The sequence below is a fragment of the Bombus impatiens genome, unplaced genomic scaffold, assembly GCF_000188095.3.
Source record: "Bombus impatiens unplaced genomic scaffold, BIMP_2.2 scf_0418, whole genome shotgun sequence".
Classification (NCBI taxonomy): domain Eukaryota; kingdom Metazoa; phylum Arthropoda; class Insecta; order Hymenoptera; family Apidae; genus Bombus; species Bombus impatiens.
This window is the reverse complement of record NT_176837.1, coordinates 3,544,228-3,561,002: the sequence shown is the minus strand read 5'-3', so window position 1 is coordinate 3,561,002 and position 16,775 is coordinate 3,544,228. Positions and strand designations below refer to the sequence as shown.

Here is a 16,775-nt window from a genome sequence, read left to right as displayed (position 1 = left end):
TTTTTTTTTTTTTTTTTTTTTTGGATATGAAATCTAATGTTTCACTATTTTATTCTTGTTTTTATGACCCTTTAATTATAACGCGATGCGCTACCGTGGCAATATTATCGGTAAGTATTTAGTAGTACCGACGCATTAAATATAAATTAATTTTCGCGTTTCCTACTATTGAAATACCTTTCATTCCATTTATTCGCCCTAAATTAAACACGATCGAATTATGCGAATACTATTTCGACACAAAGCCTTCTACTGTAATTGAAATTCCAGCAAGTTTTCGAAGTACACCCACTCTCTTCCGATACTGATGCGTCACGTTGTCTCAAAAAGCACCGAAAAGTAAAGACAATGATAGATTTTGAGGCATTCGGAAGGTATCGTAATTGTTTTTTCGGAAAGGAATTTTCCGTGTTCGTCTGTCCCTGTCCATTGTCAGACGAGCCATAAATCTTACTTATGTACCACGAGTATACACCATAAAAAGCTTTTTACGTGCGTATTACGAGCCTTGACACGTTACCATTTTCACCCTAATGATACAACCTGACTTCCGGTTCTCTTAGACAGATCTTGGCCTAAAAGTAAACGTAGGTGGACAGTTCCATCTCGTACATTTCTTAATAACCAGTTCCTTTTTATAACTAACATCGGTAATTAATCAAAGGATAGTATCTTCTGTTCCTTTTGTCAAGATATAATATAGTTATAAAATGATGAATAAAATTATCAATGACTATTTCATTTTATATATATCTGAAAATATTATATACGCTCGGCTTCTCCATATTAGGTATATATAAATTACTATATAGGTATAATTAAATTATATATAGGTATATATAATTACAAAAATAATATAATTATGATAATAAATATATAACAATACAACAATAATATTTAATTATATATATACCAATCGACAAAAAGTTCATTCACCCTTTTAATTACCTTCCGTCATTCAACGCTAATTCTACCTGTGAAATATTAACATCATGAACCATCCAAATCCAAACCAATCCAAATTTAATCCAAATCTCGAATCTAATTCTTAACATGTAGGTAAGTTAAATACTCTTACCATTATTATCTGTTATTGAATTTTAACACCATCCAGAATATCAACGAAGTATTCGTGCAAAATAGGGCTAAAAAAAAAAAGAAGAAAAATGTGAAAGTTTCACGGGACAGCAGACCATCGCGATTCTGTCATCGATGTCCCCATTTTTACAGGGCGTCGTGTCATTGCAATAAAGGTCGTACAATCGATACAGCATCTCTATATGTATAGCATCGCGCTCGTTGTACATTTATTTTAAGAACAGGAGACTAATGATTCCGCTGCCTAGAAAGTCATCAAGGAAATGCCTTTCTCCCTGTTATTACAATTATCGATTATTCGAGGCAATTTACATCGCATTTTTCTCGCTCATTTAACCTATTGACTTGTTTATTCGCATTTTCCATGCGTTCGTCATTGATCGTTCAATGAAATTTGTTCGATGCTGGTGTTTATTCAAATATTTGTGTAGTATTATTCTGTAAATTTTTCTTCTTAATTCGAAGATGTTTTTTTTTTTGTTTCCTTTTCCTCCTTGTTTTTCTAATAATAATAAATTATTATTCTTCTAATTTTATTTCCTCCGCGATGAAGAAACTAATTAAATTAAATTAAGTTCTTCGACGAGCTTTATCCAAACACTGTTTCAACGAAAACGCGAATGTTGCACTGCCAATATTTGTTGTAATACGAGTAAATGTAGCATGTTCTGTTGTAGAATTCAATAGAGATTTTAATTTCATTTTTTTTAATTGATCCTCTTGATATGCAATTTTAATTCTGGAAGCTGCATGCAATATACGAACGATAAAATAAATATGAAACTTGCTAAACTGAAATTTATGGTAAATAAAACTTATCATCAACAGATCATTATGTGTGTGGAATTTATTTATCGCTTTCATGAAACGTCCTCTTGAAACTTTTAAACGTTATTATTGAAGGAACGCGTAAATCAATAAATTTTGCAACACCTGTACTTTCATATTACAAAGCATGTTTTATTATACGTGACATATTTCATCACACAGAACGCAATACAAAGTGTTTGAAATGTCAGAGATAAAACATGTGTGATGAAACGTGTTCGTGTGTATGTAAATCAGATACAAGATAAAATTGTTAAATAAGTTTCAAATTAAGTTTCAAAAATTAAAATCGTATAACGCTTGATTTTCATCATTTTAAAGATTTTGTACTAAAAATTCCTATAAAAAATTGTGTATAATAATACAATTAGACATATATAACGAAGAAGAACATCGAACTGAAAAACACGCGGCAACAACAAGTAAACAATTCCAATCAATCTGATTGAAACATATGGAATGTACAGTTAGAATATTCTTTGACAAAGTTATACATTCGAATCTAGTGGGCTGTTCAAATCTCTGTTAAAAAAGAAGTTTTCATGGTAACGTGGAGAATAAAGCGGCGTTTGAATTACGTGGAATGGAAAAAATGGTGAATGGAAGTTGAATGGTCAGAATGTACGGCATGTGGATACAAGTTGAACATGTGATTATCTAATATTTTTCATGCTCTACTGTTCGGAAAAACTGTTTGAACGATGTTTAAATTGTTTCTTTTTTATTTTTTTTCTTTTTAGTTTTAACTGCATTTAACCACATTTACGTTATTACATTTTATATGTAATATCCAGAAACTGACATGCCTTATAAGTCCTATATTGTAACATTAAAAGCTCATACTTCCTTTTTGATATTCATCGATTTATTTCATTTTAAAACTTGCATATCCAATCTCAAACATTTTCTATTAGATGTACATGATTATATAAAAGCAAACATCAACTTTCACCTTAAGCATCGTACGTAAACCTGAATTAAATACTTGTTGTATTATACGAAAATTCTGGTATCCGAGCTATTTTTCCTAACTTTCGTCCGCCTATTAATTCGGATACGAAATATCTTAGTACCTGCGATATGATCCAAAAGTACTTCATTTTTTAAATCTTCCACATGCGCCTGGTGCGTTTTATATTTCAACATTAAAAACATCGTATTTTTTCTCAGTATCCATTGATCTATTTTATTCTAAAACTTGCACATTCGATCTCAACCATTTTCTGCCATTTTCGATTGAGAAGTTTGGCAAGTTAATTAAAAAGCCTTGCATTATGTACTCTCTTTCGTGTTTACAGGAAATATGTTTGGTGGTGTTCTTTGGCGTGGAATACCTAGTGAGGTTGTGGAGTGCGGGATGCAGATCGAAGTACATGGGTTGCTGCGGCAGGCTCCGTTTCATACGGAAACCGATTTGTATCATAGGTGAGTGCGTTTCGCTAATGCACGTCAAGTCCCGGTCTAATTAGTTCGCAGCCCAAGGGCTGATCCAATATTCGCGTTGATCGATTGTCGTGGCCGAAATTGAAACTTCCCCCGGTGACAAAACTGTTTGTCGGACTCGTGTCCCTGCTGATTTCATTACCGCACTTGTCATTCACTCGTTATCCATACGAGATATCCTCTTATCAAGTTCGATCGAACATCATATCATCAGGATATCCTACATTCTATAGTTCTATAAGTTGAATCTCTAAGTCGATTCTCCGAGTTGACCAACAAACAGAGAAGTCTATGGGTTCATGAGACACAATGATTTGTATTAAGCGTCAAAAGCTGAGATTATGATTTACCGATTAAGATATTATATTCTGATTGAGACGTATCGAATGGCTCGTCATTCATTGAGAGTTTTTTCAAAACTACTTTTCTGCAGTAGGATAACAAATATCATTTTTGTTGAATATTATTTAATATTATTTAATATTAATATTATTATATTAATATTTAATATTATTATTTAATATTATTTAATATTCATACATGACAAATTTGTTACTTGGAAAATGATTTTTAAAATTTATCGAATGGTTTGTTTTCTGTTCAGATTTTCGTTAATATTCGAGTATGACAAATCTACTACTAAGAAACTGTCAGAAACGTTCCTATTAAAATCGGGACGCAAACTTTCCAGAGTTTAGCGAATTATAGTCTTCGTATTAAAAGGATCGGTTTAATTCTTTCGAGTCTATGTTACAAGCATAAAAGTAAGATAAATTCGTAGCCTTCATTAAGTGCCAATTATCGAGTTAAGCCGTATACATTACTTTTCCTTCTTTAATTCAATATATCGTTATCCTTTCTGAATTTTCTATAATTATATCTGTACGACCTTGATATTAAATAATCTTATTAAGGATATTTATCGCTAAAATATCTTATATTGATAAAATTCCAACCGATAATACCGAAATGTTTCACATCTATTCTAATATCGTGTACGCGATTCCATTGTGATTCATGAGCTATCCGACGTAAACTCGCTACGGGCGATGCTTCTCGTGCTGTTCACGTAATTGAATCGCGCGAAAGTATAATCGAGATCGTTCGAGAATGAACAGCGACGGCTTCGTGACGCGCGACTTGATTCGCGATCAAACGAACTTTACGAGCGTGGTAAATTGTAACACGGTGCCGGATATTAATCGGATCAGGCATCGCGTGTTTATCGGTAAGGCCGATTACACACGCTCGATTTCCATGGAGTGAATAACCAGCGTAGCGACGCGGAATGGCAAGGAAATGTCATCGGCCATGGATGTGCACGTATCATGGGTTATACCTGGCACTGTTTCAGACACAACACGATAGAATCGGTATTTTGTGAAACTGAATCATTTTGAGATATCATTTATCCGATTCAGGGTTAGCGCGGATGAGATGCTGCATATTTTGAAAAGTTCATACCGTGGCAAAATTCCGTTAAAAATAAATTAAAGTTGTAGTATATATATTTAAAAATTGAAATTTTTTATATAGATCGCCTGACTTTCTTTTTGTTATTTCTATTCTTCCGAATTTTGTTATTTCAAAATGTCTTGTTTTATTTTATACATTAAAGAAATGAGTCTGTCTCGACCGTGTGTGTAATAATACAGCGAGTATACCAAATATCAATATAAAAATTGATACACTATCGTTACGCTAGTATGAACATTTACTGTCACTCCATATGAATTGTCTGTCCTATGATATCGATCGTTAATTGTCTCTTTTTGTTTCTTTCTGTTTTCTCTCTTCAGATTTAATCGTGGTGGTCGCGTCTATGGTGGTGTTGTCGGTGGGAAGCAATGGTCAGGTGTTCGCCACTTCCGCTATAAGAGGAATCCGATTTTTACAAATATTGCGGATGCTTCATGTCGATCGACAAGGTGGCACGTGGCGACTTCTCGGCTCCGTCGTTTTTATTCATCGTCAGGTACGTTAATCAATGTCTAAATTTAGATTCAATAAGTATCAATTATTGATTATATAGAATATTTTACGTTTTCTCGCGTTCTATTTGATACTTGTACCTATATCGAATGTTCTCATCGGGCTTATTACGCAATCAATACATACGTATGTTTACAGTTATTTAGGTCAATAATTTCGATAAATAATTTCATCGAGAAGCGATTCCACTGGCCAGTGTAAAATAACGCGATGCTTCATCGTATCTTTTACGATTTCATACTTTTCAGGAGCTGATCACGACATTGTACATCGGGTTCCTAGGTCTTATTTTCAGCAGCTACTTCGTGTATCTTGCCGAAAAGGATGTTGTTGGACCCGATGGCAAAACAGATTTTTCCAGCTACGCCGATGCGTTATGGTGGGGCGTGGTATGTGATTTTTATTTTTAAATGCTTGCTTATTGTACAATTTCATAGCTTTATTACCACTGGTACAAACTATTTTGTCATTCTAAGCGATATCATACACATGTATTTTGACGTCTCCTATGTACAGTCTGTCTGAAAAATATTTCCTTAAGTTTTATATTTCTTACGCTATTGTACAAAATGTATGAATGTTGTCTACCAATTTTTATCGTCTTTTTGAGGTCACATTTACATATATATATATATATATATATACATGTAAGTATACACGAGGAGATGACACAACGTACAAATATGTATAAGGATGAACGACATGTGTATGTATGGTATAGGATACGTGCAATTTTATGCGGATGAGAAAACAATAGAAGATTCGAGAACGAATGCGAGATGAAAAAGAACTTTGTTGGAAAAAAGAATCGAAGATCGCATCGCGCGAGAAATGTTCTTGTACTTTTTCATTTTTTATCATCTTCCTTGCTCGTCTACTTTCTTTTGTTTAATAATTCCTACTTTCTTTTATATAATAATAGTTCAATAGCGATCCGAAATTACTTCAAATTCGCAGGAATAACCATTTCCGACGCAATTACGTATTTAAATTTACATTTTATTGGGGAATGTCTATAAAGCATTCACAGAAAGAGTTTGAATATAAATTTCGCCGTTATATTAGTTGATAAAATAATTGGACGACAATTATTTGAAGTATCTGGCAAGTTAATGTAATCGAGGGTAATCGATAGGTAACATCGAGTTCCATTGGCCGGATAATACGGTTAAATGAGGAGACACATACATATATGTACAGACGTATAAATGTCAGAAACGTTGTATTAAATAAAACGAATTTTATCTCGAACCAATTGCCAATTATCATGAATTTGATAACGTTAGACGTTTTAATTTGATAACGAGTATGTTGAAAGCCTAAATCTTGCATGATAGAGATAAGATGTATATAATTAGAGATTAAGATATATGTATATATAGTTTCGTTTAGTTTAAGTAAGTCGCAAATGTTGTAAGATAATGAAATTTAGAAATAAAAGCTGAATTTTGAGAAATTTTATTTCACGAACGGTCTTGGAATATTTGGATTAAAATCTAGAAATACTTGTGTCTTTCAGTCAGATCTTTGATTTCGAAATTTCGAATTGGTTTCGGCGGGAATATTTTTGCAAATGGCTATACAAATATTCGGAAGCTTTCGTTTTAATCCACGAGTACGCATTTCTATCGATTTCATTTCTTTACAACATCGGAGTGATTTTAACAAAGAAAACCATGGGATAAAACTTATTACTTTTATTGGGAACGATTAATAAATACAAATTCGTTGTTGGTTTATAGCTTTCCAGACGAGTACTTGTAACAAAATACAATTCTACCTACGATGAAACTTCGTGTATTGTCCTTTTTTCAGGTATACACATGTACAGCAACAAAGCGACTACATGTAGACGATTGGAAAATTTCATAAACAGCGGAACAGATGCAGTAGGATCTGTGTAAAGCTTGTTATCATATTCCCTTATTAATTATTAAACAGTTAAAAGCAGTTGTACTTTTGGGAATTTATGAAACGAATGCTTCTACTTTAAAATTATATGTTTACTTTTAATCAATTATCAAACTTGTTCTGATAACATCAAGGAACAGGAGATGCAGATGTTAACGACAACCTTTCTATATTTTTCTCAAAATTAGAAATTTTCTAAACAAACGATAAAACTCGAATTAAAATTAAATCAAATTGGAAAAGGCTTGAAATAAATCTTAAAGAAAAATTTAAACCACTGCAAATCATCGTTTGCGATCGCTTTTATAAACTCGACGCTATTCGATAAACTCTGTAACTCAGAGATTTTTATAACGATCATTGCGAATAACTATGTAGGTTGTATAATATCAAGCAGATTCGAAGTAACGAAACCAGATATCTAGAAAAAGTATGAAAAACGTCTGTGAAAAGTCACTGCAAAATTGACAACGAATTGTCTGAATTTCGTAACGTCTATCAGAGTATCAAACTACATATGTGTATGTATATATTCATGCTCATTCACATAGCTCCACTTAATAATCTTCCAGCTCTTGCTCCACTCGTTCGATTTCTATTAACGCCAATAATTAATTGGAATCACGGATTTCTCCAGATTTTCGTCGAAACCAATTGAACTGACTCGATCGTACGGACAACTGTTTGTTAAGCGACTGCCGCTAATCATTCGGAAAATATGTCTGTATTTATAGCCGTTGTCGAACGGGCAGCAAGGATCGATGAAACCGAGGCCGAGAATTTAAATGTAGGCTTGATTAACGTCGCCTCGCGGATTGCCGCTGTTCAACCGCTGTCCGATTTTCCAGGAGACGGGAAATTCTCCTGGAATCGTTTCGCCGCGACTGAAAGGGACGCGGCGCGGAATTGAAATTTTAATTAGGTTGTTTTTCAATTTGGTGTTAATTACCACGCCGCGCTCAACCGGAACAGCCTTTAATAAATTACCTGTTGGCTAATGGCAGTGGCGCAATAACGCATAATATCAAATTTACGGTGAAATCGGAAATTACAATTTCTATGTTCCTTCCAATTTGATCGGCAGTGCTTTGAGGTTATCCTGCTGCGAATTTCAAATTCGTAATGAGTATATTGGTTTTACAGGTGTATACATGTATTTCCTGCGGTTTCATCTCTTGTGCGTTTCCTCTTTTTTTTTTTTTTTTCTTTATTATACATTTATTTTCGAATTTTACTTTTGACGTTATTTTCTTCGAATGCCAGTTGTTGGTTCTCTTTTGAAATTTAGCGAAATTGTTGCTTCAGTCGTGCAAGCTGTACAGCGGTTTGTTAATTTTCTTGACATTATTTCTTCTTCCTTAGTCAACTGTTTTATACAGTTTTATACAATATATAATGTTAAGAGAAAATATATTTCTTTTATTTGTTTGCGAGGAAGTGTGATGTTGATAAAATGGCTATCATAAAGACAGAAGCAATCGTTACCACGTTTTTATGATGTTAGAAGTTACGATGAAAATTATTTAAGTAACTTTTTTTAAATGAAAGTACAGATTCTCTTTCTTCATTTTCAGAATGCTTGAACTCTTCTAACGAGAAATAATTTTATTTCTTTTTCAGATTACCGTGACCACGATCGGTTACGGTGATACTGTCCCACAAACGTGGATGGGAAAAATAGTCGCTTCGTGTTTCAGCGTATTCGCCATATCCTTTTTCGCACTTCCAGCCGTAAGTATAATTCTAGCGTTATACATTCTTCCACATATTTTCCATTTTGATTTCTTGCGTAAATTTTATATTTTAATCGTCGATATTTCTAACGTTAAAAAGAATATTCTGAAAGGAACAATTTCTTATTTTCGAAAACAAGCATTATACGTATGATATCCAATGATAGTAAAACAAACTGTTAAAGCAATTGTACCGATAGTTGGATTGTTGACATTCGCATTAACACGTGGACTGCTGATGACGCAACTGTGGCGTCGTGATCTACGTGCTTCCGAAAGCGGATGACGCTACGTTGGCGTCAGTAGCTAATGATCTTCAAATGCCATCGAAAACAGATTGACAAGTTTAAGATTATTAAGTTACTTATATAAATAGTTTCAAGACTAATTTCACTCACAATGGAGGGCCACGCAGTCAACGTGTTAAGAGATAAAACACAAACGAGCTGTTCACAGGCAAAAGTGGCTAACTCCACTTTTTGAAAGTTTTTAAATTTTACTGCCAAAGCACTCGATCGATGCTTAAACTTATATAATTTCATCAACTGCCTCTGTTTCTTGTTTCGTGGAATTAAACGATCTGGTAAATACGCGTTTCAGGGAATATTGGGCTCTGGTTTTGCACTAAAAGTCCAGCAAAAACAACGACAAAAACACTTCAACAGACAGATACCAGCCGCTGCGATGTTAATACAGTGTCTGTGGAGGTGCTACGCTGCCGACAAAGCCATTAACAGCGTGGCCACGTGGAACATCTACATCAAAGATCCAACACCAGCCGGACAACCGTCCACACCTTTGGGAAAGGTAAGATTTCGCGATTTTTTGGCCCGAGTTCAGTGGCAGTAGCTACTGTAGCCGTTGATTGTTGCTGTTTCTAGTTGCTTACGAATCGTCTAATTGGACGTTGACGATTGCGATATTCGTTCTTTGCCGTTCTTTAGGCCGGGATCATTTCAGTCATTCTTGTTTTCAATGACGGACCGGATTCAGAATATCACGATTGGAGACTTGGTTGATGTTTATTTTCGTTGAACAGATTACGGTGGATGTTACTGTAAAATGGTAGATGTGTAGTTATGTGTCGATGTTTGAAAGTCGTTGAATGTTATCAGCGTTAGAAGTTGTAAGCGAGAGTCAGTAGTGAAAGTTTGACAGTTTAGTGGAAGTTTCGTATTAAATTTGTTTATTGATGAATTTTATGTAAAAGTCTGTGTAGAGAAATGCTTGCGTAGAAGGAAATCTTTGTCGAGAAATTAAGAATTAAATTCCATATTTTCGATATGAATCTGAACTTTGTGTGGCATTTAAATTCTGTATATATTTTGGGAAGTTTGTAGATTATTGTACAGAATAACATATCATTGTTTCAAGTATAGTCGTATATTTGGTACATATTTATTTCTGATATATGTTTATAGATGAAAGATCGTTCTAGCTATTTCAATGTGCATTTTTTCGAAAATTATGTTCACACAAATCTCACACATGTAAATCAAACGAAGATATTTTTAAAACGAATAATTATCAAATAAAAATGATATAAAAATTTGAAAGTAATTTAATTTGACTTTTTACATCACTGATTCGAGTAAAGATTACAGTAATTGAAAATTAAATATGAAACAACGATGTCTGACTATTTTGAGAATGAGAAAAGTTACAGAAATTCATAATTTTACAGTAACATATGCGCTTATCTGTTGCAACAATAGGAAAAACATCGAGCTAGTTTCCTTTCTTTATGTTCTGAATGTTCCTTTCTCACAATTGAAATTTCGTTTGATTTTCCTGCCGTATGTGAGACGGCGTTGCCTCGTTTGATCTCGGTAAACTATACCAAATTTCAGAGAATTCAGTTACGAAAGAGATTATTCGCTTTTATTTTCGTTACAAGGTAACGTCATCAGTCTATGATATTTTCCTTAAAGAAACAATATTACTTGGTAATTTGTTTATGTACGTACGTTCAACTATTTCAAACTGTTTTCTTATTCTATTTTATATGGGATTGTATTAATTAAATATTACCGAGATTTTTCGAGTTGGTATACAACATAAAACGTTTTTAAAATGACATTAGAAAATTTACAGACGTATTATCGTCAAAACAATCCAAATATAGTTTGTAATTTATGTATAAAGTATTTGTATAATTTTTTGTATAAAACAAATTTCCTATAATTCCTAATATGTTTTTATAATAATCTATACGACACTTTATGCTGTTATTTTATGAAATACAAGACAAGATTTAGTTTTTTGGCATAAAAATCTTTCCAAATATTATCCTTCCAAAATTCCTCAAAACTTAATAAACGATGCACTATAAACTATTTTGGAAAATTCTATCGTGCATAATTTCATTTATGCGTAACGCAACAGTGAAGATGAATCTTACTAACACGTACCAAAATTCCAATCTCAAAATTAATAAGTAAAAGTAAATAACGAAGCGCGTAAAGTGAGGTAACGATTTTCCGCAGTCTTAATTTTTCAAATGTATATCTGTGATTTTCCGACGTCATTTCAAAAACAACCTGCTTATATCAGAGTTCTCGTTCGAGTTTGGTATCGATAATGAATTGTTTGGATTGAAGGTACTTATTGGCATGTTGATTCGTTAATTACCGTTAAAATTGAGAAAATTTGCGACTTCCATTAAAACTGAAGAGATAAAAAATAGAAGAGAAAAAAAAAGAAAGAGAACGAAAAGAAACGTTAATTAATACGGAGATACACGAAGTCCCGTGAATTTAGTATCGATCGCAGGACTTCGATTATCCCACAGGGTCATGCAAATAATTTGGCAGTGGATGTATGCAAGCAGAGAATGCGAATTCTGCTCTGTGTTTTTAATGTGCCGTTCAATATATTCGAAATATAATAATAACTGAGTGTTGCTCGTGATTATTCGTGTGTTGATGCAGTTTCAAATTACGCTTGAAAGCTTCTGTATTATTATATTTTCTCAGTTTTCTTGTCGTGGCACGAGAAAAATCTCGCTTCTCTATTGTTTATCCGAACCCTCCTCTGTTGCGTTCATTATTTCATCGTTGAGAAAACGAATTACATCGATTTCTTTCGTAGGGATCGTTTGCCTCTTAACGAAGCGTTAACTTCCGTTTCGTTTGTTCACGAATTTCCGAAACGCGCTGTAATTTGCCGTGTAATCGAATTAGGGATGGTCTTTTGCCTATAACAAAAGAGAAATTGCGAAAAAGATCCCTTTTACCTGCAAAGAACTTTTTGAATGGTTCATTGATTAATGTACATATTTAGTTTCGTGGATTAATAACAGAAATTCATTTTATTCACTGATAAACGTTATATGAATGTGTTAAAGAATCTCAATTAAATTGGAAGAATTTTATTCGCAGGTATTTAAATATAATCGAAAATAGTTTGATGTTCATTTGTCTGAGAAAGATTAGCGTTTCCTTTTTTTTCAAAATTTGAAAGTTGTTTCTTAAGAGCCAAAAAAATTATTTTTATATTTAAGTAGATACAAGTGTAAAAATTTGCATTACAAGGAAAGTTAATAAAAATTTTATTGTATTTTTGAATAGAATACGATTAATGTACATTTTTATCTATTATATCATAAACAAACATCTCTCGTTCGATTACATTAGAAGGGCGATTATTATTTTTGGTATCGATCATGTGCAATTTAATTTTAAGTGAATGCTTAATTGTATTTGTTTATGTATTTTTTTCTTTGTAATGAATCATGCAACATTTTATCAAAAGGAAGCTCAAGAGAACTTGAGTCATCAACTGAATAAAGGCTTTTCATTTCTCGATAATATTTAACATTTTTTCATAAACCTTGCTTTCAAAACTCTGATTAATCAAGTGTTATGCAAATCGCTTCTCGCATCTAGGTACTGCTTAAAAATGAAAAAAATTTTTAATTTAATTTTTTTTGGTATCAAATAACCGATACGACTTAATTTAAGTTTGTATCATATTCGGGTACGTATCAGTTCAAGAAATATATTATATTTAAAAAATTTGTTCCTAACCATGCTGTTTTTAATGTAACTTCTTTAAACGTAATATCCTTGGCAGTAATTTAATTATTTCGCTTGGAAAATTGTATTTGTTAATATTTTGTGGCTGATGCAAATTATTATTTTTCCTTTTTGTTCCTTCTTGCTCAGCTGCCATCGAACACAATGTCCATAGACAATAGAAATATAAAAAATGATAAATTAATTCTACAGAGAATAACAAGTATACAAGGGGAGAACATCATTTTCAAATGTAATATATTAATAAACATAAAGAAACTCTATATGAATAAATAAATGAATCGTGCCAAACAAAGGTTTATGAATTATAAATTAATTTTGTGAATATTTCAAGCAAAGCTCTACAGTTTGAAATATACGAAATTTTCAAATAAATTCGGCACACAGGAATGTCATGGAAAAAAGAAAGAAATTCTACGCCGGAAACATCAATATCTATCGCATCTGCTGCCAAAAATTCGCGCGTATTACAATATATCCCATTATGTTCGCTCTTTCTGTTCCGTCCTTTCTTCTCTCATACGCTCACCTGTCGCGTTTTTATTAATTCCATTAAAATTTATATCATCTACATACAAAAAAACATCTCTCCTTTCTCTGATACGATATATATAAAATGTACCTAATATATTTCAGTTGATTTGTGTAAAGAAGATGGTATGTAAAGGCTATTTAGATTTATTTCAATTTTTACTCTTTTGCATGTTTATTTATTTACCAATTTATTATTCACTTTTCCTTGTCACGTAACGGGAACCTATCGCGTTTTCGGAATCACTGGTCACACGCGAGTCTGTTGAATGTTTCAAATATTAAAATTTAAGTGATATATTTTAGTCGATAATCACTTTCAGCTTCCAATGACACCACACACACACACACACAAACACATACACACAAGCAAACAAACACGGAATTTGAGATCGATATCGACTACTTTTTTTCTCAATTTTCGCGACATATTTGTCCAGATATGATTTTGTTATGTTAAATAACTCGATCGTCGAGTATATAATAAATCGACAAAATTTACTCTATACGCTTTTTAGCAATTTAAGCTTCGAAGCAATTTGCATTATTAATGAAATATGTTGCTGTAAAATGATTGCAAGTGATTAAAACACGTGACTGTTGTAAAATACATATTCATAGAATAGATACGCTGGTGATTTTGTTTAAAAACAGTATTTACGAAAGCAAGACGCGATCATTGGCAATTCTATGCGTAGTATAATACACCCTGTATAACGCGGGGAGGGGCGAGATATTCGCGATAATTCGCGGAAAGGCTCGTTTATTCGACGTATAATACTTATTGCTCTTTTTTCTATGTATGTATCTATATTGTTGTGTTTTTATTCTATATTGCACTTATATTAAGCTTCGTTTTACCACTTGGATCGTGAAAAATAATAATGATCTGCGCTATGCAATGTATTTCTACCGCGTCACACATTATTGTGCATGAATTCTAATTGAGTGTATGCGGTGTCTTTGTGCAAAATATATGTGCGACGCTTTCACGTACAGGGTGTTGAGAAAGTCGAGGATATTTCATAAAAGTTGTCTGATCGTTTGTATATCGTGTCTTGACATTTTTTGATTGTGATTTGTTAGAAATAAAAGTGGGTAGAGAAATTTCTTTAAACGCGTACAATTATATTATTTTTGTCATTCGTATTTAAGCGCTTCATGTGAGTAATCTATTGGCAATTTGTATCGCTTCGATGCTTAAGTGGAGAGTACTTAATCATGTTCGACGAAGTTAAAGTTGCAGTATCGCTTGATAGCTACTTATAAGCTTGTATATGAATTATTTATTTCGTTTCATTGGTTTCGATCAATTTTCACTTCCTTTTCTCAGTTTCCTGAGTATTTTATAGTTCTTTTAGATGTATGTTACGTTGGGCTTTGACAAACGTAAACAATTCTAGAACATTGTAATCTATGTCCTTAAGAGAAACCTGCGTACGTAGCAATGTTATTGTTTTAATGAATTTCAAATGTTGAAAAGGAAAATATATTTCGATGTTAGAAATCGATATAATATCACCACCTTTAGATATAGCATAATCATTACACGGATTGAAATATAAAAAAAAGTTTGAGTTTAACAGTTACAGATGAAAAATTCGTAAGTTTCAGGTAATGCTACACTACATGTTAATCTTAACAAGTATTCTTGATATTATTGACATCCTGTACGCACAATATGAACCGACACAACACTGGTGATAACAACTCTGCTTTAAACATAATTATCTTAAAAAGGAAAATTTTTCATATTCCAATAACTCAGTTCTATAACTCTACATGATATTAAAATACCTATTACAAAATTAAAATATTCTGATTTTATTCATGTTACAATATAATTTAATAGCGATGGATAGTAAATAGTTAATTACATTATTAGTACCTATGTATAAAATATTACAGGCGCACTGCAACTGAATTGCTTGCGTTACTAAATATGTATACTTGCTAATATCTTTATTAAAACCTATAATTACAGAATATAAGAGCCATGCGAGCAGTGGATACCTAAACACATTTCTAGGTGACTTTTGGCCTCTTATTATATTATTATTACTCACTACCATTAATATCTAATTACATTACATAACATTGTTACTAATATTATAAACTAATATCTATTAACAACTATTTTTATTACGTTATCATTATTTCCTATGCAGAACAGATAAAAAATACAAGAAAAAGATTTCATTTACGTATCCTTCCCTTTAAAAGAAGTTTATATTCTATAGAAAATATACGTAAGTAGGAACTTCCCTATTTCTTTTCTCATTAATTTTTAATTTATTGATCGAAATTTATATGTAGTTGGAAATATAAAAAAGAAACTTGAACGTGTAGTGGTATTTGTAAAGCGATGCACAATCGTAATATCGTTTCGAGGCATTTGAAGCAGAGTCGTTTCACCGATTCGGTGCACAGTGTACGTCTCGCCATTTTATTTTCGCGTCAGCTTGCAAAGCAAAGAAACGAACGCGTTCGCGGGGAACGAGAATTTACGCTCGTCGGCTGTCACGGTCGTCGCTCGAATATTTCCGTTGTCGTTTTCCTTTCTGTCTCGTGCGATTGTTTCCTGAATCTTGATAGAACGTTTCATTGTCCATGCTAAACATTTACAGCTTTCACGCTGGCAAATAGGATTGAATACTAAAACGCACTGAGACATGACGGTACTTTCTCACCTTTTTTATCTGACGTCTTTTCCCAATGAATTTCCTTTTCCTGGTTTCTTCGGACTTCTCTCACTTGCTCACTTTTCTTTCGTCTTTCTATCACTTTATTTTCACGTATGTTCGATTCGTTGATTTGATTTAAATGTTACAACACATCGGTTTATGCGAACTGAACTATCGAGTGCAACGTTTCGATTACTTTTAAATTAGATTAGAATAAGTTTGTGAGAAATTTTTGTTATGTTCTTCCATAATAAATATCGTTTATCGGGATTAACAATATCAATAAGTATAAAGTGATTGAAATTGTTCGATCAAACTAAGAACCATCCGAATCGATTCATCCAAAAGATACTAAACTTTTTGGCTAGTAGGAGGTCAAATTATCGAAACTATTCGAAAATCAAATTATCGTCAAGAGCTACGTAAACTCACGATCGATTCATCTTGAATGCTAAAACTTTCTTCGTAAAGATTTCGCGAGTAGACAAGTTATGTCGATTACGGAAGTTTTATGAATC

At 32.7% G+C, this 16,775-nt stretch overlaps 1 protein-coding gene across 8 annotated transcripts in view; it reads left to right on the top strand.

The window, feature by feature from the left end:
• LOC100741745 (potassium voltage-gated channel subfamily KQT member 1) overlaps positions 1-16,775 on the top strand; it is a 137,881-nt gene that overhangs the window by 103,150 nt on the left and 17,956 nt on the right. For 5 of the 8 annotated variants that reach the window (XM_033321265.1, XM_033321263.1, XM_033321261.1 and 2 more), the window contains 6 exons: positions 3,225-3,351; positions 5,169-5,344; positions 5,610-5,750; positions 8,893-9,003; positions 9,606-9,812; positions 13,679-13,699. In XM_033321265.1, the coding sequence (XP_033177156.1) occupies positions 3,225-3,351; positions 5,169-5,344; positions 5,610-5,750; positions 8,893-9,003; positions 9,606-9,812; positions 13,679-13,699 (783 nt within the window). The remainder of the gene's footprint in view (positions 1-3,224; positions 3,352-5,168; positions 5,345-5,609; positions 5,751-8,892; positions 9,004-9,605; positions 9,813-13,678; positions 13,700-16,775) is intronic. The other 3 variants (XM_024368308.2, XM_033321264.1, XM_033321262.1) reach the window with 1 other exon arrangement.